Genomic DNA, 22,970 nt, shown 5'->3' with positions numbered 1-22,970 from the left:
GTCCTGGTTTGTCCACCACTGCACAATGTGCCTAGTGTTTACAAAAATTAGCCCTATGGCCTGAGTAATGGTTGACACAGGAAGGAAACAGCTTTATATGGTAAGGGGTGGACATTAACAGCAGTAGTCGAAATCAACATTTTGCAGGAGTTTACTTTGGCTTTCTCTCATCCTGAGGGATTGCAAACTGAGGAGAAATCCAGTCCTTTTTGAATTTAAGTAAGTATCTGCATTTTCTATGGAGAGGCTTGAGGTCGGGCTAAATGTTCAGCTTGGACACCTAATAATTAAAGGGACTGAAGCATCAGAAAGGATGCAGGTATGGTTACTTACAGTAAGTACCCTTTGACCATGTTGTGCAACTTCTCCCTCCTTGGCATTGTTACAGACACAGATAGCTCTTGCTGATATGCTGGTTTATTGAAAGTGGCCCACATTTTCCCCTCACCTTTGTTGGACCTTGTGTTGGTGTCTTTCCCCATTAATCCTTGATGTTGAAAAAAGCCGGTAACTCTGCCACCAGAATTTCTCTTTGTACCATGGGTCCAGAAAGGTGGCCAACCAGTATATATTGTTGCATAAAATGTGTATCATACGAGGGTCTTGCCACAGACACTTATACATGAACTGGCCATGTCGGCCAAGCTGCAAACAGGCAAAGGTTTTGTGTCCCCACCAGGAGGAACAATACACATCCTCTCCTCAGGCTGACTCGCCTCCTCCTCCACCTCCTCCTCTCCAGTCCATCCATGCTGGACAGACATGAAGCTGGGATTGAGAGTCCCTTGTGTAGCATTGGGAGTCCCCTGGGTAGCACAGAAAAACAAATCTTCTTCCTCCTCATCCTCCTCCTCATCACTCAAAGTTGACTCAGAATATTGGCTGGGCTGGGTAGTATCACCCATTGGGAAATGTGGCTCCATAGCCACATGCTTGGCACTCAAAGCTTCCTCTTTGAGATTATGCAGTGATTGTTTCAACAGACACAGCAGCAGGATGGTTAAGCTGATAATAACCTGATTACTGCTCACAAGCTTGGTGCAGTACTCAAAGTTCTCAAGAACCTCACAAATGTCAGCGATCCACACCCACTCGACAGTTGTTATGTGTCATGGCTGACTCTCAGTTTGACGGGCATCTTGAAGCTGGTATTCAGCTACTGCCCTCTGCTGCTCACTAATCCTCGCCAACGTATGATATGTAGAGTTCCACTGCGTGGGCAAGTCGCACATGAGTCGATGACTTGGCAAATTCAAGTGCTTTGCAGCGATGTAAGACCAGCAAAAGCAGTAGAGGAATTCCAGAAATGGACGCTAATACGCCATACCTTCTCAAGTAGGTACGGCAAGTCAAGTTGTGTTTTCAGAAATTTCTGAACACCAGGTTCAGTACGTGAGCTATGCATTGCACGTGTACCAGCTGGCCAACCTTTAAGCCACCACCAGGTTACGCCCATTGTCGCAAACAACCAGACCGGGTTTGAGGTGCAGCGGGTAGAGCCACTGATCAGTCTGCTCTTATATACCTTGCCACAGCTTTGCTGCAGTGTGTGGTTTCTGACCTAAACAGATAAGCTCCAGCAGAGCGTGTTGCCGCTTTGCCGATGCGCTGCTGTAGTTCCCAGCTTGGCAGTGATGGGGAGGGTAATTCGGCAGAGGATGAGGAGCAGGAAGAGAAGGAAGGGAAAAAGGAAGTGGCATAAGATGAGGCAGAAACGCTGGTAGAAGTTGGGCCCACTATTCTTGGCATGGGTAGGATGTGTGATGTTACAGTTTACGACTTTGTCCCAGCATCCACCAGGTTCAACCAGTGTGCCATGACACATACTGTATGTATCGTCCATGTCCAGAACAACATGTTCACGTGTTTTTTGTTAGGTGGACCTTCCCGTTTACGGCATTGGCACGTTTGAGTTTACTTAACACGTGCTTGTGTAACGCGGGGACATCACACTGGGAAAAATAGTGGTGGCTGGTAGCAGTGTATCGTGGGGCAGCCACAGCCAATAACACTGTGTTCTTACAAGCCTAAACGGCAAAATCTCCACTACTAGCAATTTGGCAATGTGCAAGTTTAGGTTTTGTGCCTGTGGAAATTGATGTGGATGTGGTTGATGTTTGCTGTGTCTGTGCAATCGCACCTTGTGGGCAGGATGTATGAGCACCTGCTTCCTGGACAGCAGATTGTGAAGGAAGTAGCACAGGCGACATGGCTTTGACCTGCAGACACAAATTTGGTTCCCTGGTGTTCTGCCCACCTACTTGGGTGCTTGGCTGCCATGTGGTTCCGTATACTGGTGGTGCTCAGGTTGTCTTTGCCCTGCCCTCTGCTCAACTTGGTATGGTAGATGCTACAGATTACAATGTTCTTCTCTGAATGACTTTCAGAGAAATCTTCCAGACAGCTGCTGAGTGCCCCCTTGCACTGACTTGTGCCACAGTGGGGTGCTCTTCAGAACAGTTGACCCAGTTCTCACTGTGGGCAAATCACTACCCCTTGGTGCCTGTGTTGGTAATACATATCCATCTTCCTCTGTGTGGCTGTGCTGGCTATGCATGTCAACGGTCCAGGTCGGATCAGTGGACTCATCATCGACCACCTCGTCTTCCATCTCATCCTCCCAGTTGAGATTGTAGGCTGACCTGATGGCAACTGTGTCTCATCATCAGCCTCCACCTCTGAAGAATGTAAATCAGGTTCCTCAAAGTGGCTTTCTTCTGGTCTCAAATAGTTGCGCATCAACGCATGCCACCTCCTCACGTCCCTCTTCAATGCTGCATGGTGAGAGGCCAGAGCCAACCAAAGTATACGTACAAAACAAATCCTCAGAGTGGCCAAGCTTGGGGTCATATGTGTCCTGAGACTGATAATGGAGGGAGGAAGGAGGACCAGGTTGAGGATTGAAGGGGCCAGCCTTCTGTGTATCCACAGTAGACTGTGTGGTCGTGGAAGGTTTTTTGCTGCTTGACAATGTGGAAAGGCCTTGTCTGCCATCCAAGACAGAATCTGCTCTCACTCTTCAGGCTTCCACACACGTTTACATTCCAGATTGGTAAATTTGGCAAGGAACATAGTGGAGGTATCAATCTTCTTCTGACCTGACACAGACTCAGTGCCTTGTCACCCACCACTGACAACATCACACCCACGTCCAAGTCCCTGTTCCCTAACAACTGGATTTTTCGTCATTTTTGGTTTTGGTGACATATTTGCAGATGTTGATGGTCCAAGCCAAGCAAAGTTAGATCCCAAAAATATTGTGGAAAAAGTACAAGTGAGTACTTTGTATCAGCACAAAATGGTAGAGCACTGCTTTGTATTTGCAAGGGCCACTAGCAACGTATTAATGTGGCTGATGTGGTCGGATGGCACAAGTCAGGCTGTGAACACCTAAATATTGTGGAAACAGAAAAGGTGCGTTCAGTCTATGAGGCAGCAGTAAATGGAAGGAAAGAGTAAGGAGCAGTGGAGGAGCAAAGACCTGTGGACTGGAGCTGGTACCGCTCGGCCCGGGCACAAGACAGAAGGGGTCCTAGAGACCACAGGAAGTGTAATATCCTCATGTGGCCTTGTTCCACATGCAATCTATGGGTGGAAGGACTTGGCCGCAAATTGGGGACTGGTTCCGAGGCTAGAGGAGAAGAACCTACATACTCCACTAGTAAAACCAGTGGCTGAAGTGATTGCAAGCACCGAGGCCACATCCACACACGAATTTGCTGGAAGGTGACCACAAAAGGGTCAAGGGATAGAGCTTCATGCCGCCCCGACAGGGCCCGTGGACACCGACACAAGGTTCAGTGTGTGAGGGCGCAAAGCAGGATGGAGAAGCAAGCGCAGGAAGTCGACCAGGGGAGGTACACATAAGAAAGGTGCACTGGACTTAACCTCCGTAGTACACGGGAGCGGCTGGAGCCCATCACAGTGAAAGCCCAGCACTCCAACGGCGGTCACTGACATGTCATGTTACTTTGGAACCTGCTACAGTGAGTAAAAACCTTGAGACTGCATCACTGTGTCACTCTGTTATTCACCTGCGCATCTGGCCCAGCAACCCCCGCCATCGCCTACTACTACCCCCATCCGCCCTGAGCTCTACCTGCTCTACCTGTTCTACCATAGGCCCCCATTCCGCAGCGGCAGCACCTAACTTGCCGCATACCACAGGTGGCGTCACGAATAAACTGTCATCATCCCCTTCCTATTTACTAAATGACTCCGCCGGGGTCACAAAACTGGGCCTCGCCACCACGGCATCCCAGGAGCATAACTGCGGCCCGGTAACGAGTCATCCCCAGGCCCCGGCGTGGGCATGTCAACTTGGCGTTACGAACAGGATTTTGTGCCCGTTGCAATGGGTACTGTGCACCTTGATAGACTGTGTAAATAACGTTATTGAAAACAACAGCTGCCATTAACTGCGCAGCGTGGGAAGAAAAGGGGCGTGCCATCATGGGCGGAACCCAGGAAAAGTGCGAAGAAAATCCCACCACTGGACTGGCTGAAAAGTTAATTCTAGATTCCCCAAGAGAGACGCAGAGCCTGGCTGAGGTTCACTAGGGAGGCACAAAGATCCTGAACGAGGGAGAAAACGCAGCTTCTGCCGAAGTTGCCGCCGGTAATCCTGTTCTCAATGCCATATATGCCTGGAGCAGCCTGGCTACCCCAGTACTTGGGAGAGTCACACACCTTGGGTGAATTCAAGGAGAGACTGAATAGTTAGTTCAGGGTGTACCCCCTAACTTAAAATCAGAAAGCAAACATCCTCATTGGCAGCTAACGGGTGCAGCTCAGTGGGAGGTAAAATCCTGGTCAGAGGCTGACAAGGAAACGGTGAGACAGATCTTGACAAAGCTAAAAGCCACCTTCGAGACTGGCACGGCAGCCGAGATAAAGATGACATTCTCTGGATGCAAACAGAGGGTACAGGACAGTGTATGGGACTATGCTCTACACCTCCAGGAGGCAATGCGGGCCGGTAAGCAGTTAGATCCCGACAGTGTGCGCTATGACCGACTGCTAACCAACCAGTTTATTGAAGGGCTCCTGTCCGATGCCCACCGAACACAGCTGCATATAATGGCCCTGCAAAACACTGACCTCAGTTTCGCACAATTTTAGGATCGGGCTATTCGGGTGTTCAACCCAAATGGTGACCCAACTCCAAGCACCCCTGCCCCCCTTCATCCCCTTGCAGTCCCGTGCATGGAAGTGATGTCCTCCACTCGGACAATGGTGGGAACCAGCGAGCAGAACCTGGATGGTGACCCCCTGGTTGACCTCCGACTCCAAGTGCAAGAGCTGACCAAAGATTGTGCAGAAATCCTAAGTGACCTCGCAGCCAGTAGCTATCGAGTTTGCTTCCAGCCCAGATGATGTTTCCATGGCAACAGCGACGGGGGACCCCGTTGTGCCAAAGTCAAGTTCCTGACCGCTATGACTCCAAGGGGCAACCGATTTGCCACTGTTGTGAAAAAGCAGGGCATTACACCCGAGGCTTTCCATTGAATGGGCAGAACAATTTAGGGCCAGGAGCCAGCCCTCAGAAAGAAGATAAGAAGTAGTAAGCCAGTTTTGAAGAAATGTAAATAAGTTGATCTGATAGTTTTGAAAACATAGATATGCTTATTAATAATGTGTTCATGTGTGTGAGTTAAATGGACAACTGGGTCACTGGACTATGGGTGACCAGGACTGCACTTGTATATTGTTGCGCTGATTACAGCGCCCTCTAGCAGAATTCGAAGATTACAGGAGATATATGGGGGATTTCAACTATCCAGACATACAGTGGGACAGAGAATCTTCTGGTTGTGCTAAAAGCTGTAAATTCTTATCTACCATTCAAGACCATTTCCTCTCTCAGATGGTAGATGAACCGACGAGGGGAGATAATTTGCTAGATCTGGTCCTGTCAAATAGACCGGATACAATTTCAGATCTACAGGTCCGGGAGCACTTGGGCAACAGCGATCATAATATGGTAAGCTTCAAAGTAATATTCAATAGAACATTTCAAAGGGGAAATGCTAAAACCTGGAATTTTAGGAAAGCGGATTTCAACAAATTAAGGGAAGAGCTTAAATGTGTCGATTGGGACAAAGTCATGGTAACTGGGGATACTGAACATAAATGGGGAAAGTTTAAGGATATACTGCTAGAGCCCTGTAAAAAACGTATACCCTCTGGTAATAAAATGTCCCGGAATAAAAAGAAACCCCTATGGATAAATAAGACTGTACAAAGTATAATAAAACAAAAACAAAGGGCGTTTAAAATCTTGAAGGCTGAGAATACAGAAATAGCATTTCAGGAGTATAAAGATATCAATAGGAAATGCAAAAAAGAAATCAAACTAGCAAAACTAGCTACTGAAACAAAAATCGGCAATGACATTAAAATAAATCCCAAAATCTTTTATTAATACATTAATGCCAAAAGGAAAACAAAGGATAGTATTGGCCCCTTAAAATATAATAACAAGTTAGTTATAGAGGACAAACAAAAGACTGAGATATTAAATAGGCATTTCTCATCTGTTTTCACCAAGGAACTGACTGTACCAGGGATCATTCAACAAGTGAAAAATCAAAGTTCACCACTCGATATAATTAATTTAACACAAGAAGATGTACACCTACGTCTGAGTAAATTAAACATTGACAAATCCCCAGGGCCAGATGGCATTCATCCACGAATATTGAGGGAATTGAGCTGTAGCTCATCTTTTTAGACTCGCTTGTAACAGGGTTGGTGCCTCAGGATTGGAGGATTGCTGATGTAGTACCGATATTTAAGAAAGGTAAGAGGGTAGATCCAGGCAACTACCGTCCAGTAAGCCTGACATCAGTAGTATGCAAAGTTTTTGAGGGCATTTTAAGGGATGACATGCAAAAATATGTTGCAGAAAATAATATAATAACTGACAGCATGGATTCATGAAAGATAAGTCATGTCTAACCAACCTGTTGGGGTTCTATGAAGGGGTAAGTGCAAACCTGGATATTGGTAATGCAGCTGATGTGATTTATTTGGACTTTGCAAAGGCATTTGATACTGTACCACATAATAGCCTTATACTAAAGCTCCAGAAGCAAGGACTAGGGGAAACTATATGCAACTGGGTAAGGAATTGGCTAAAAGATAGGAAACAAAGAGTAGTCATAAATAGTACATTCTCTAAATGGGCTATAGTCAGCAGTGGGGTGCCGCAGGGATCTGTGCTAGGACCAATTCTTTTTAATCTCTTTATTAATGACCTTGTGGATGGGATTGATAGTAAAGTGTCAGTCTTTGCTGATGACACCAACCTATGTAGGATCAGGATCAGATCTGGATCAGATGTCAGAATGGGCAGATACTTGGCAAATGAGATTTAATGTTGATAAATGTAAAGTAATGCACCTAGGACGTAGTAATTCTATAACTGCGTATACATTAAATGGAAGTAAACTCGGGACTACAGAACAGGAGAAGGACTTGGGTATTCTTATTACAAATAAGCTGAGCAACAGCACTCAATGTCAGGCAGCAGCTGCAAAGGCAAACAAGATTCTAGGGTGTATAAAAAGAGAGATTAGATCCCGTGATCCCAACGTATTGTTACCCCTCTATAAATCACTTGTAAGGCCACATCTGGAATATGGGATCCAGTTTTGGGCTCCACATTTTAAAAAGGACATTCAGAAGTTAGAGTCAGTTCAAAGGAGGGCAACTAGACTACTACAAGGAATGGAAGGCCTTCCATATGATGACAGGTTGAAAAAGTTAGATATGTTTAGCTTAGAAAAAAGACGTCTCAGAGGACATCTCATTTATATGTATAAATACATGTGTGGTCAATATAAAAGGACCGGCACATGACTTATTTCTTCCAAAGACAATACTAAGGACCAGGGGGCACTCACTGAGAGTAGAAGAAAAGCGATTCCGACAGCTAAATAGGAAAGGGTTCTTTACAGTTAGAGTAGTCAAACTGTGGAATGCCCTACCACAAGAGGTAGTAATGGCAGATACTATAACAGCTTTTAAAAAAGGGCTGGATGATTTCCTCAGTACACAAAACATTGTTGGTTATAAATGACTTAGTGACCAAATGTAGAACTGATCGAGGAAGGTTGAACTAGATGGACCTAGGTCTTTTTTTAACCTTAGTAACTATGTAACTATGTAACTATAAAATCCATTTGGTGTGGCAGAGTAATGAAGCGTGATCAGTAGTGATGAGCGAGCATGCTTGTTACTACTCGGTACTCGCACGAGTATCACTGTACTCGGTCTACTCGGCGGGGACCGAGTAATCTCGCGATACTCGTGCTGTACTCGTGGTCTTCATTTCTGCATGTTGGCGCTCTTTTGAGAGCCAGCCCTCATGCAGGGATTGGCTGGCAGACCACTGCAATGCCACAGCCCTGTTAGTTGTGGAATTGCAGTGATTGGCCGGCCTGCACAGCGTGACCGAGCCTTTATACCGGCGGGCGCGCTGTGCTCTGGACACAGCCATCTCATATTCCCTGCTATCCCCGCCCACAGGCGCCTATGATTGGTTGCAGTGAGACATGCCCCCACGCTGAGTGACAGGTGTCTCACTGCACCCAATCACAGCAGCCGGTGGGCGTGTCTATACTGTGCAGTAAAATAAATAAATAAATAATTAAAAAAACCGGCGTGCGGTCCCCCCCAATTTTAATACCAGCCAGATAAAGCCATACGGCTGAAGGCTGGTATTCTCAGGATGGGGAGCTCCACGTTATGGGGAGCCCCCCACCCTAACAATATCAGTCAGCAGCCGCCCAGAATTGCCGCATACATTATATGCGACAGTTCTGGGGCTGTACCCGGCTCTTCCCGATTTACCCTAGTGCGTTGGCAAATCGGGGTAATAAGGAGTTAATGGCAGCCCATAGCTGCCACTAAATCCTAGATTAATCATGTCAGGCATCTCCCCGAGATTCCTTCCATGATTAATCTGTAAATTACAGTTAAAAAAAACACACACCCGAAAAATCCTTTATTAGAAATAAAAAACACTAACAAAGTCCCTCATCACCAATTTATTAACCCCGACAAACCCTCCTTGTCCGGCGTAATCCACGGTCCTCCAGCGTCGCGTCCAGCTCTGCTACATTCAGGTGACAGGAGCTGCAGAATACACCGCCGCTCCGGTCACCTCCACGCAGCTAATGAGGTGAGTATAGCGATCAGCTGAGCTGTCACTGAGGTTACCTGGATGCAGCGGTGGATGCAGCAGTGGCCGCGGGTAACCTCAGTGACAGCTCAGCTGATCGCGCTACTCACCGCCGCTCCGGTCACCTCCACGCAGCTAATGAGGTGAGTATAGCGATCAGCTGCTGTCAGTCAGGTAACTCACGGCCACCGCTGGATCCAGCGGTGCCGCGATTAACCTCAGTGACAGCAGCTGATCGCTATACTCACCTCATTAGCTGCGTGGAGGTGACCGGAGCGGCGGTGTATTCTGCAGCTCCTGTCACCTGCATGTAGCAGAGCTGGACGCGACGCTGGAGGACCGTGGATTACGCCGGACAAGGAGGGTTTGTCGGGGTTAATAAATTGGTGATGAGGGACTTTGTTAGTGTTTTTTATTTCTAATAAAGGATTTTTCGGGTGTGTGTGTTTTTTAACTGTAATTTACAGATTAATCATGGAAGGAATCTCGGGGAGACGCCTGACATGATTAATCTAGGATTTAGTGGCAGCTATGGGCTGCCATTAACTCCTTATTACCCCGATTTGCCAACGCACTAGGGTAAATCGGGAAGAGCCGGGTACAGTCCCAGATCTGTCGCATATAATGTATGCGGCAATTCTGGGCGGCTGCTGACTGATATTGTTAGGGTGGGGGGCTCCCCATAACGAGGAGCTCCCCATCCTGAGAATATCAGCCTTCAGCCGTATGGCTTTATCTGGCTGGTATTAAAATTGGGGGGACCGCACGCCGTTTTTTTTAATTATTTAATTATTTATTTCACTGCACAGTATACACACACACACCGGCTGCTGTGTTTGGGTGCAGTGAGACACCTGTCACTCAGCGTGGGGGGCGTGTCTCACTGCAACCATCATAGGCGCCGAAAAGCAGGAAAACAGGGATTACGAGATTGTTTAATGAGCGGCCGGCTTTTTCAAAAGAGGAAAAGCCACCGGAGTTTAGTGAACAGCCGTGCAGCGCCGCGCCCGTGATCGGGGAACGGTAAGTAAGAGAGGGGGGGGAGAATGACCGACAGACTGTGAGAGGGGGACAGACAAGACAGAGACAGACAGACAGAGCGAGACCGACCGACGGGAGATAGAATGAAAAAAAAAATGACCGACATCGTTAGTAAAAAGCACAAAACGTGCGTTTTGGACATCGGAGTGCCACACAATGTTTTACGTAAAATCTTTCATGTATTAATCTCAAAAAGTAACATACACCAGCTCTATCTCACTATTGTGTATGTGCCCTTAACATTTCCGCCATGAAAATTCATTTTGGTGTCATTTTGGAAGGTTTTCTGGTGAGTCCGTAAAAATGGCGTAAAACGCGGACAAAATTGTTCACAGCTGTGACTTTTGAGTGATAAATGCTTCAAGGGGTCTTCCCCATGCTGTTGCCATGTCATTTGAGCACTCTTCTGAGACTTTTGTGCCATTTTTAGGGTTTCTACATGCTGCCGGTGGTCATTTCACAAAAATACTCGGGTCTCCCATAGGATAACATTGGGCTCGGTGCTCGGGCCGAGTACACGAGTATCTTGGGAGGCTCGGCCCGAGCTTCGAGCACCCGAGCTTTTTAGTACTCGCTCATCACTAGTGATCAGGAATGCTTTGTCGCCCACCCAGAGCCTACGTTGGTGGCGTGTCCCTTACTTTGTTCTCTTTATGGTTGCCAATTTTTGCACAAATCAGGAGTGGTGCAAGGAACTTGGCATCATGGTTCCTCAACAAAGTTTACAGTGTGAAAATTATGTTTTATATTGTCAAAGTTTTATATTGTAATGTGAAAGTTTATCATGTTGGCAACATTCAAGATAATGTCTCCCATAAAGGGACAAAAGTATTTACATGTTTACAGCATACAAAAATTTGCATGTCGTAATATTTATTTTTGTGCTGTTCCAGCCCGAGGACGTGCTGGGATTTGCTGTGGAGGAGTGTGACACCCCTGAGGCTTCAGTCACCACAGAGGTCGGCACCTCATCCAGCGGTGTGTGGTATTCCATCCTGGGTATGGAGAAGGTCACCACCGGTTCACACAAAAAACAACACTCTCACTCATCAGACATGACAAGGGCATGATATATCCAAAGGCAGGCTTGGGGATGGAGTCTTAAGAGTGGGTACACACAGAAGTGGAGTGTGGAGAAAGAAGGAAAGAGTAAGGAGCAGTGGAGGAGCAAAGACTTGTGGCCTGGAGCTGGTACCGCTCGGCCCGAACACAAGACAGAAGGGGTCCTGGAGACCACGAGAAGTGTAATATCCTCATGTGGCCTTGTTCCACATACAATCTATGGGTGGAAGGACTTGGCCGCAAATCGGGGACTGGTCCCTAAGCTAGAAGAGAAGAACCTACGTACTCCGCTAGTAAAACCAGCGGCTGAGGTGACTGCAAGCACCGAGGCCACATCCGCACACGAATTCGCTGGAAGGTGACCCCAAAAGGGCTAAGAGAGCTTCACGCCACCCCGACCGGGCTCGTGGGCACCGGCACAGAGTTCAGTGTGTGAGAGCGCAAAGCAGAAGGGAGAAGCAAGCGCAAGAAGACGACCAGGGAAGGTACACATAAAAAAGGTGCACCAGACTTGACCTCCAAACTACCCGGGATTGGCTGGAGCCCATCACAGTGAAACCCCAGCACTCCAAAGACGGTCACTGGTATGTCGTGTTACTTTGGAACCTGCTACAGTGAGTAAAAACCTTGAGACTGCATCCCTGTGTCACTCCGTTATTCACCTGTGCATCCGGCCCAGCAACCCCCGCCATCGCCTAATACTATTACCCCCATCTGCCCTGGGGCATAGCTCTATCTGTGGAGAGCTGCACATCTAAGCTGCATCACCATCTGCCCCAGAGGCCCCCATCCCGCAGCGGCGGCAACTAACTTGCCGCATACCACAAGTGGTGTCACAAATAAACTGTCATCATCCCATTCCTATTGACTAAATGACATCGTTGGGGGTCACAGAACCGGGCCTCGTCACCGCGGCATCCCTGGAGCAGAATCTCGGCCCGGTAACGAATCACCCCCAGGCATGGGCATGTCACAAAGGTCCGTGTATAATTATTTACACAATTGTGTGTCTGTGTGGAGCACACAAGTGTCCTGGTGGAGCACATGCATGGCCAAGTGCTCCACACTGTGACATGTCTGTTTGTGCCAACAGCATAGGGGTCACAGGGGCTACACAGAAGTGCGAAGGAGGCCATGGAGGAAGTTTGCAGAGAATAAGAAAATAATGCCTTTTTTGTAGGAAGTGCTAAACAAGTCAATCCTTCATTGAACTGCAATACAGACTATACTAACAAATCCATATTGCACATGTTCCACATATCAGAATATAAAGATTCACCTACAGCATAATAGTCAAAGCAAAAATCTTTACAAAATCAATAAACATATTGCGCTATTCATGAAATACCACTCACCTGTTGAAATATTGAGGAGTTTACAAGCTGTTTCAATATCTTTCAAAACTTCTCCTACTACCATGGTTTGCATTTGTTCAAGGGAATGATCTTCAAGATGTAGTGATGTGTGGTACTCTAATTCATGGTGAAGTCCTTGACTGTCAATGACAGGGCACTGTTCAGGTTCTTTTTGCTCTTCACCTCTAGAACCACTTGGCACCAAACTTTTAGGAGCCCAGCTTCCTCCATCACTACTGTATAAGATGTCACAAAATGGCAGGTAGTACCCAGTTGCACCCTCTTCAAGAGGTTTATCCAGGCTTGTAAGGGAAGAATCCTGTAGCTCCAAATGTGTGTGTGTAACATTAGGAAGGTTTGTTCCACTGCTTCCCATTACGAAGTATTGCTAAGCAGAAAAACCTGAAGGAAAAGCAATTAAAAGAATATGGGTATCTTTCAGAATTTGGCACAAGTTTTTGTTTGCTGTTTAAAAATATTATGCAGGTATCATGTTCTCTTTACTGAAGTAAGAAAAATACAATGCTGCAGACAAGTAAAATGTTCTTTGGTGCATTATTGTCACAGGTGTCACTGTTCATATAAGCCTAACAGATGTTCCAAGGCAGAGCCACCATCAGGGCATTACAATCCTTACTGGTGTATGGAACCTGGTGAGCAGAAGCTTGGAGGGGGGCCACGGACTGAGCCCTGACTGACCGGGCCTTCCCTTTTCTGCTTCTGCTCATCAAGACCCAGGGGCAGGATTCAGCCAGTTCTGTGTTCAACTGAATATGCAGATTAATATTCAGTTGAAATATATTGCTTCTTACCAGCCCTGAAATAGTTAAAAAATAAACTGCCAGCCAACCAGTACCGCATATGAGGGAAAAAAAGGATATCGCTTGACTGTGGCCATGTGAGGAGGAACTTTTTGGGGGGGACGAAAGGCCTCAATATGGGGACAGACAAATAGAGGCAAGATGAAGAAACATTGGAGCAGAATCAAGAAACATATGGGGGCAGGAAGAAGAACATATGGGGTAGGATGAAGACACATATGGGGCAGAATGAAGAAACATACGGGGGTAGAATAAAGAAACATATGGGGCAAGATGAAGAACATATGGGAAAGGATGAAGAAATATATTGGGGAAATGAAGAAACATATGGGGGCAGGATGAAGAAACATATGGGGGCAGGATGAAGAAACATTTGGGGGCATGATGAAGAAACATGGGGACGGATGAAGAAGCATATGGGGCAAGATGAAGAAACATATGGGGGTAGGATGAAGAAACATATGGGGGCAGGATGAAGAACATATGGGGGCAGGATGAAGAAACATATGGGGGCAGGATGAAGAAACATATGGGGGCAGAATGAAGAAATATATGGCTCAGGATGAAGAAACATATGAGGCAAGATGAAGAAACATATGGTGCAGGATGAAGAAACATGGGGACAGGATGAAGAAACATGGGGACAGGATGAAGACAAATATGGGGGCAGAATGAAGAAACATAAAGGGCAGGATGAAGAAACATATGGGGCAAGATGAAGAAACATGGGGGCAGGATGAAAAAAACATATGGGGGCAGGATGAAGAAACATATGGGGCAGGATGAAGAAACATATGGGGGCAGGATGAAGAAACATGGGGCCGGATGAAGAAGCATATGGGGCAGGATGAAGAAACATATGGGGGCAGGATGAAGAAACATGTGGGGGCAGGATGAAGAAACATATGGGGGCAGGATGAAGAAATATATGGGGGCAGGATGGAGAAACAAATGGGGGCAGGATGAAGAAACATATGGGGCAAGATGAAGAAAGATATAGGGGGGGCAGGATGAAGAAACATATGGGGCAAGATGAAGAAACATATGTGGGAAGGATGAAGAAACATATGGGGGCAGGATGAAGAAACATATGGGGGCAGGATGAAGAAACATATGGGGGCAGGATGAAAAAACATATGGGGGCAGGATGAAGAAACATATGGGGGTAGGATGAAGAAACATATGGGTGCAGAATGAAGAAATATATGATTCAGGATGAAGAAACATATGGGGGCAGGATGAAGAAACATGGGGCAGGATGAAGAACATATGGGGCAAGATGAAGAAACATATGGGGCAGGATGAAGAAACATATGGGGCAGGATAAAGAACATATGGGGCAGGATGAAGAAACATATGGGGCAGGATGAAGAAACATACGGGGGTAGAATGAAGAAACATATGGGACAAGATGAAGAACATATGGCGCAGGATGAAGAAACATATGGGGGCAGAATGAAGAAACATATGGGGCAGGATGAAGAAACATATGGGGCAGGATGAAGAAACATATGGGGCAGGATGAAGAAAGATATGGGAGGGCAGGATGAAGAAACATATGGGGCAAGATGAAGAAACATATAGGGGCAGGATGAAAAACATATGGGGGTAAAATGAAGAAACATATGGGTGCAGAATGAACATATGGTTCAGGATGAAGAAACATATGGGGGCAGGAAGAAGAAACATATGGGGCAGGATGAAGAACATATGGGGCAGGATGAAGAAACATATGGGGGCAGGATGAAGAAACATATGGGGGCAGGAAGAAGAAACATATGGGGGCAGGATGAAGAAACATATGGGGCAAGATGAAGAAACATATGGGGCAAGATGAAGAAACATATGGGGGCAGGATGAAGAAACATATGGGGGCAGGATGAAGAAACATATGGGGCAAGATGAAGAAAGATATGGGGGGGCAGGACGAAGAAACATATGGGGCAAGATGAAGAAACATATGGGGGCAAGAAGAAGAAACATATGGGGGCAGGATGAAGAAACATAAGGGGGCAGGATGAAGAAACATATGGGGGCAGGATGAAGAAATATATGGTTCAGGATGAAGAAACATATGGGGGCAGGATGAAGAAACATGGGGCAGGATGAAGAACATATGGGGCAAGATGAAGAAAAATATGGGGGCAGGATGAAAAAACATATGGGGGCAGGATGAAGAAACATATGGGGCAGGATGAAGAAACATATGGGGCAGGATGAAGAAACATATGGGGGCAGAATGAAGAAATACAGTAAGGTCCAGAAATATTTGGACAGTGACACAATTTTCGCGAGTTGGGCTCTGCATGCCACCACATTGGATTTGAAATGAAACCTCTACAACAGAATTCAAGTGCAGATTGTAATGTTTAATTTGAAGGTTTGAACAAAAATATCTGATAGAAATTGTAGGAATTGTACACATTTCTTTACAAACACTCCACATTTTAGGAGGTCAAAAGTAATTGGACAAATAAACCAAACCCAAACAAAATATTTTTATTTTCAATATTTTGTTGCGAATCCTTTGGAGGCAATCACTGCCTTAAGTCTGGAACCCATGGACATCACCAAACGCTGAGTTTCCTCCTTCTTAATGCTTTGCCAGGCCTTTACAGCCGCAGCCTTCAGGTCTTGCTTGTTTGTGGGTCTTTCCGTCTTAAGTCTGGATTTGAGCAAGTGAAATGCATGCTCAATTGGGTTAAGATCTGGTGATTGACTTGGCCATTGCAGAATTTTCCACTTTTTTGCACTCATGAACTCCTGGGTAGCTTTGGCTGTTTGCTTGGGGTCATTGTCCATCTGTACTATGAAGCGCCGTCCGATCAACTTTGCGGCATTTGGCTGAATCTGGGCTGAAAGTATATCCCGGTACACTTCAGAATTCATCCGGCTACTCTTGTCTGCTGTTATGTCATCAATAAACACAAGTGACCCAGTGCCATTGAAAGCCATGCATGCCCATGCCATCACGTTGCCTCCACCATGTTTTACAGAGGATGTGGTGTGCCTTGGATCATGTGCCGTTCCCTTTCTTCTCCAAACTTTTTTCTTCCCATCATTCTGGTACAGGTTGATCTTGGTCTCATCTGTCCATAGAATACTTTTCCAGAACTGAGCTGGCTTCATGAGGTGTTTTTCAGCAAATTTAACTCTGGCCTGTCTATTTTTGGAATTGATGAATGGTTTGCATCTAGATGTGAACCCTTTGTATTTACTTTCATGGAGTCTTCTCTTTACTGTTGACTTAGAGACAGATACACCTACTTCACTGAGAGTGTTCTGGACTTCAGTTGATGTTGTGAACGGGTTCTTCTTCACCAAAGAAAGTATGCGGCGATCATCCACCACTGTTGTCATCCGTGGACGCCCAGGCCTTTTTGAGTTCCCAAGCTCACCAGTCAATTCCTTTTTTCTCAGAATGTACCCGACTGTTGATTTTGCTACTCCAAGCATGTCTGCTATCTCTCTGATGGATTTTTTCTTTTTTTTCAGCCTCAGGATGTTCTGCTTCACCTCAATTGAGAGTTCCTCAGACCGCATGTTGTCTGGTCACAGCAACAGCTTCCAAATGCAAAACAACACACCTGTAATCAACCCCAGACCTCTTAACTACTTCATTGATTACAGGTTAACGAGGGAAACACCTTCAGAGTTAATTGCAGCCCTTAGAGTCCCTTGTCCAATTACTTTTGGTCCCTTGAAAAAGAGGAGGCTATGCATTACAGAGCTATGATTCCTAAACCCTTTCTCCGATTTGGATGTGAAAACTCTCATATTGCAGCTGGGAGTGTGCACTTTCAGCCCATATTATATATATAATTGTATTTCTGAACATGTTTTTGTAAACAGCTAAAATAACAAAACTTGTGTCACTGTCCAAATATTTCTGGACCTAACTGTATATGGTTCAGGATGAAGAAACATATGGGGGGCAGGATGGAGAAACATGTGGGGGCAGGATGAAGAAACATATGGGGGTAGGATGAAGAAACATATGGGGGCAGAATGAAGAAACATATGGGGGCAGGATGAAGAAACATATGAGGGCAGGATGAAGAAACATATGGGGCAGGATGAAGAAACATATGAGACATGATGAAGAAACATATGGGGCAGGATGAAGAAACATATGGGGCAGGATGAAGAACATATGGGGCAGGATGAAGAAACATATGGGGCAGGATGAAGAAACATACAGGGGTAGAATGAAGAAACATATGGGGCAGGATAAAGAAACATATGGGGCAGGATGAAGTAACATATGGGGGGGGGGGCAGGATGAAGAAACATATAGGGGCAGGATGAAAAACATATGGGGGTAGGATGAAGAAACATATAGGGGCAGGATGAAGAAACATATGGGGCAGGATGAAGAACATATGGGGCAGGATGAAGAAACATATGGGGGCAGAATGAAGCAATATATGGTTCAGGATGAAGAAACATATGGGGGCAGGATGAAGAAACATATGGGGCAAGATGAAGAAACATATGGGGGCAGGATGAAGAAACATATGGGGGCAGGATGAAGAAACATATGGGGGCAGGATGGAGAAACATATGGGGGCAGGATGAAGAAACATATGGGGGTAGGATGAAGAAACATATGGATGCAGAATGAAGAAATATATGGTTCAGGATGAAGAAACATATGGGTTCAGGATGAAGACAAATATGGGGGTAGAATGATGAAACATATGGGGCAAGATGAAGAACATATGGCGCAGAATGAAGAAACTTATGGGGGCAGAATGAAGAAGCATATGGGGCAGGATGAAGAAACAAATGGGGCAGGATGAAGAAACATATGGGGCAGGATGAAGAAACATATGGGAGGGCAGGATGAAAAACATATGGGGGTAAAATGAAGGAACATATGGGTGCAGAATGAACATATGGTTCAGGATGAAGAAACATATGGGGCAGGATGAAGAACATATGGGGCAGGATGAAGAAGCATATGAAGGTAGGATGAAGAAACATGGGGGCAGGATGAAGAAATATATGTGGCAAGATGAAGAAGCATATGGGGGCAGGATGAAGAAACATGGGGGCAGGATGAAGAAATATATGTGGCAAGATGAAGAAAAATATGGGGGCAAGATGAAGAAACATATGGGGGCAGGATGAAGAAACATATGGGGGCAGGATGAAGAAACATATGGGGCAAGATGAAGAAAAATATGGGGGGCAGGATGAAGAACCATATGGGGCAAGATGAAGAAACATATGGGGGCAGGATGAAGAAACATATGGGGGCAGGATGAAAAAACATATGGGGGCAGGATGAAGAAACATATGGGGGTAGGATGAAGAAACATATGGGGCAGGATGAAGAAACATACGGGGGTAGAATGCAGAAACGGATGGGGCAAGATGAAGAACATATGGGGCAGGATGAAGAAACATATGGGGGCAGAATGAAGAAATATATGGTTCAGGATGAAGAAACATACAAGGGCAGGATGAAGAAACATGTGGCAGGATAAAGAACATATGGGGCAAGATGAAGAAACATATGGGGCAGGATGAAGAAACATATGGGGAAGGATGAAGAAACATATGGGGCAGGAAGAAGAAACATATGGGGCAGGATGAAGAAACATACGGGGGCAGGATGAAGAAACATATGGGGGCAGGATGAAGAAACATATGGGGGCAGGATGAAAAAACTTATGGGGGCAGGATGAAGAAACATATGGGGGTACGATGAACAAACATATGGGTGCACAATGAAGAAATATATGGTTCAGGATGAAGAAACATATGGGGGCAGGAAGAAGAAACATGGGGCAGGATGAAGAACATATGGGGCAAGATGAAGAAACATATGGGGCAGGATGAAGAAACATATGGGGCAGGATGAAGAACATATGGGGCAGGATGAAGAAACATATGTGGCAGGATGAAGAAAGATACGGGGGTAGAATGAAGAAACATATGGGGCAAGATAAAGAACATATGGGGCAGGATGAAGAAACATATGGGGGCAGAATGAAGAAACATATGGGGCAGGATGAAGAAACATATGGGGCAGGATGAAGAAACATATGGGGGCAGAATGAAGAAACATATGGGGCAGGATGAAGAAACATATGGGGGGGCAGGATGAAGAAACATATGGGGCAAGATGAAGAAACATATGGGGCAAGATGAAGAAACATATAGGGGCAGGATGAAAAACATATGGGGGTAGGATGAAGAAACATATGGGTGCAGAATGAACATATGGTTCAGGATGAAGAAACATATGGGGGCAGGATGAAGAAACATATGGGGCAGGACGAAGAACATATGGGGCAGGATGAAGAAACATATGGGGGTAGGATGAAGAAACATATGGGGGCAGGATGAAGAAACATGGGGGCAGGATGAGGAAATATATGGGGCAAGATGAAGAAACATATGGGGCAAGATGAAGAAACATATGGGGGCAGGATGAAGAAACATATGGGGGCAGGATGAAGAAACATATGCGGCAATATGAAGAAAGATATGGGGGGGCAGGATGAAAAAACATATGGGGGCAGGATGAAGAAACATATGGGGGTAGGATGAAGAAACATATGGGTGCAGAATGAAGAAATATATGGTTCAGGATGAAGAAACATATGGGGGCAGGATGAAGAAACCTATGGGGGCAGGATGAAAAAACATATGGGGGCAGGATGAAGAAACATATGGGGGTAGGATGAAGAAACATATGGGTGCAGAATGAAGAAATATATGGTTCAGGATGAAGAAACATATGGGGGCAGGATGAAGAAACATGGGGCAGGATGAAGAACATATGGGACAAGATGAAGAAACATATGGGGCAGGATGAAGAAACATATGGGGCAGGATGAAGAAACATATGGGGCAGGATGAAAAACATATGGGGGTAGGATGAAGAAACATATGGGTGCAGAATGAACATATGGTTCAGGATGAAGAAACATATGGGGGCAGGATGAAAAACATATGGGACAGGATGAAGAACATATGGGGCAGGATGAAGAAACATATGGGAGCAGGATGAAGAAACATATGGGAGCAGGATGAAGAAACATGGGGGCAGGATGAAGAAATATATGGGGCAGGATGAAGAAACATACGGGGGTAGAATGAAGAAACATATGCGGCAAGATGAAGAACATATGGGGCAGGATGAAGAAACATATGGGGGCAAGATGAAGAAACATATGGGGCAGGATGAAGAAACATGGGGGCAGGATGAAAAAACATGGGGGCAGGATGAAAAAACATATGGGGCAGGATGAAGAAACATATGGGGCAGGATGAAGAAACATATGGGGCAGGATGAAGAAACATATGGGGCAGGATGAAGAAACATATGGGGGGACAGGATGAAGAAACATATGGGGCAAGATAAAGAAACAAATGGGGGCAGGATGAAGAAACATATGGGGGCAGGATGAAAAAACATATGGGGGCAGGATGAAGAAACATATGGGGGCAGGATGAAGAAACATGGGGGCAGGATGAAGAAATATATGGGGCAAGATGAAGAAACGTATGGGGGGGGGGGCAGGATGAAGAAACATATAGGGCAAGATGAAGAAACATATGGGGGCAGGATGAAGAAACATATGGGGGTAGGATGAAGAAACATATGGGTGCAGAATGAAGAAATATATGGTTCAGGATAAAGAAACATATGGGGGCAGGATGAAGAAACATATGGGGGCAGGATGAAAAAACATATGGGGGCAGGATGAAGAAACATATGGGGGTAGGATGAAGAAACATATGGGTGCAGAATGAAGAAATATATGGTTCAGGATGAAGAAACATATGGGGGCAGGATGAAGAAACATGGGGCAGGATGAAGAACATATGGGACAAGATGAAGAAACATATGGGGCAGGATGAAGAAACATATGGGGCAGGATGATGAAACATATGGGGCAGGATGAAAAACATATGGGGGTAGGATGAAGAAACATATGGGTGCAGAATGAACATATGGTTCAGGATGAAGAAACATATGGGGGCAGGATGAAAAACATATGGGACAGGATGAAGAACATATGGGGCAGGATGAAGAAACATATGGGAGCAGGATGAAGAAACATATGGGAGCAGGATGAAGAAACATGGGGGCAGGATGAAGAAATATATGGGGCAGGATGAAGAAACATACGGGGGTAGAATGAAGAAACATATGCGGCAAGATGAAGAACATATGGGGCAGGATGAAGAAATATATGGGGGCAAGATGAAGAAACATATGGGGCAGGATGAAGAAACATGGGGGCAGGATGAAAAAACATGGGGGCAGGATGAAAAAACATATGGGGCAGGATGAAGAAACATATGGGGCAGGATGAAGAAACATATGGGGCAGGATGAAGAAACATATGGGGCAGGATGAAGAAACATATGGGGGGACAGGATGAAGAAACATATGGGGCAAGATAAAGAAACATATGGGGGCAGGATGAAGAAACATATGGGGGCAGGATGAAAAAACATATGGGGGCAGGATGAAGAAACATATGGGGGTAGGATGAAGAAACATACGGGGGTAGAATGAAGAAACATATGGGGCAAGATGAAGAACATATGGTGCAAGATGAAGAAACATGGGGGCAGGATGAAGAAACATATAAGGGCAGGATGAAGAACATATGGGGCAGAATGAAGAAACATATGGGGCAGGATGAAGAAGCATATGGGGCAAGATGAAGAAACATGGGGGCAGGATGAAGAAACATATGGGGGCAGGATGAAGAACATATGGGGCAGAATGAAGAAACATACGGGGGTAGAATAAAGAAACATATGGGGCAAGATGAAGAACATATGGTGCAAGATGAAGAAACATGGGGGCAGGATGAAGAAACATATGGGGGAAGGATGAAGAACATATGGGGCAGAATGAAGAAACATATGGGGCAGGATGAAGAAGCATATGGGGGCAGAATGAAGAAACATATGGTGGGCAGGATAAAGAAACATATGGGGGCAGGATGAAGAAACATATCGGGCAAATGAAGAAACATATGGAGGCAGGATGAAGAAACATATGGGGGCAGGATGAAAAAACATGGGGCAGAATGAAGAAACATGGGGCAGAATGAAGAAATATATGGTTCAGGATGAAGAAACATAGGGGGGCAGGATGAAGAAACATATGTGGGCAAGATGAAGAAACATATGGGGCAGGATGAAGAAACATATGGGGCAGGATGAAGAAACATATGGGGCAGGATGAAAAAACATATGTGGGCAGGATGAAGAAACATGGGGGCAGGATGAAGAAACATGGGGGCAGGATGAAGAAACATACGGGGGTAGAATAAAGAAACATATGGGGCAAGATGAAGAACATATGGGAATGAATGAAGAAACATATGGGGGCAGGTTGAAGAAACATATGGGGCAGGATGAAGAAACATATGAGGCAAGATGAAGAAACATATGGGGCAGGATGAAGAAACATATGGGGCAGGATGAAGAACATATGGGGCAAGATGAAGAAACATATGGGGCAGG

General features: G+C 45.7%; 1 protein-coding gene across 4 annotated transcripts in view; it reads right to left on the bottom strand.

The window, feature by feature from the left end:
• Positions 1–22,970, bottom strand: part of SPDEF (SAM pointed domain containing ETS transcription factor) — a 974,947-nt gene that overhangs the window by 555,075 nt on the left and 396,902 nt on the right. For all 4 annotated transcript variants that reach the window (XM_075333861.1, XM_075333863.1, XM_075333860.1 and 1 more), the window contains exon 2: positions 12,646–13,047. In XM_075333861.1, the coding sequence (XP_075189976.1) occupies positions 12,646–13,021 (376 nt within the window). In that variant the 5' untranslated portion in view covers positions 13,022–13,047. The remainder of the gene's footprint in view (positions 1–12,645; positions 13,048–22,970) is intronic.

Source organism: Anomaloglossus baeobatrachus, chromosome 2 (genome assembly GCF_048569485.1).
Source record: "Anomaloglossus baeobatrachus isolate aAnoBae1 chromosome 2, aAnoBae1.hap1, whole genome shotgun sequence".
Classification (NCBI taxonomy): Eukaryota; Metazoa; Chordata; class Amphibia; order Anura; family Aromobatidae; genus Anomaloglossus; species Anomaloglossus baeobatrachus.
Note: the sequence above shows the minus strand (reverse complement) of the source record. Positions and strands in the feature narration are given on the sequence as shown.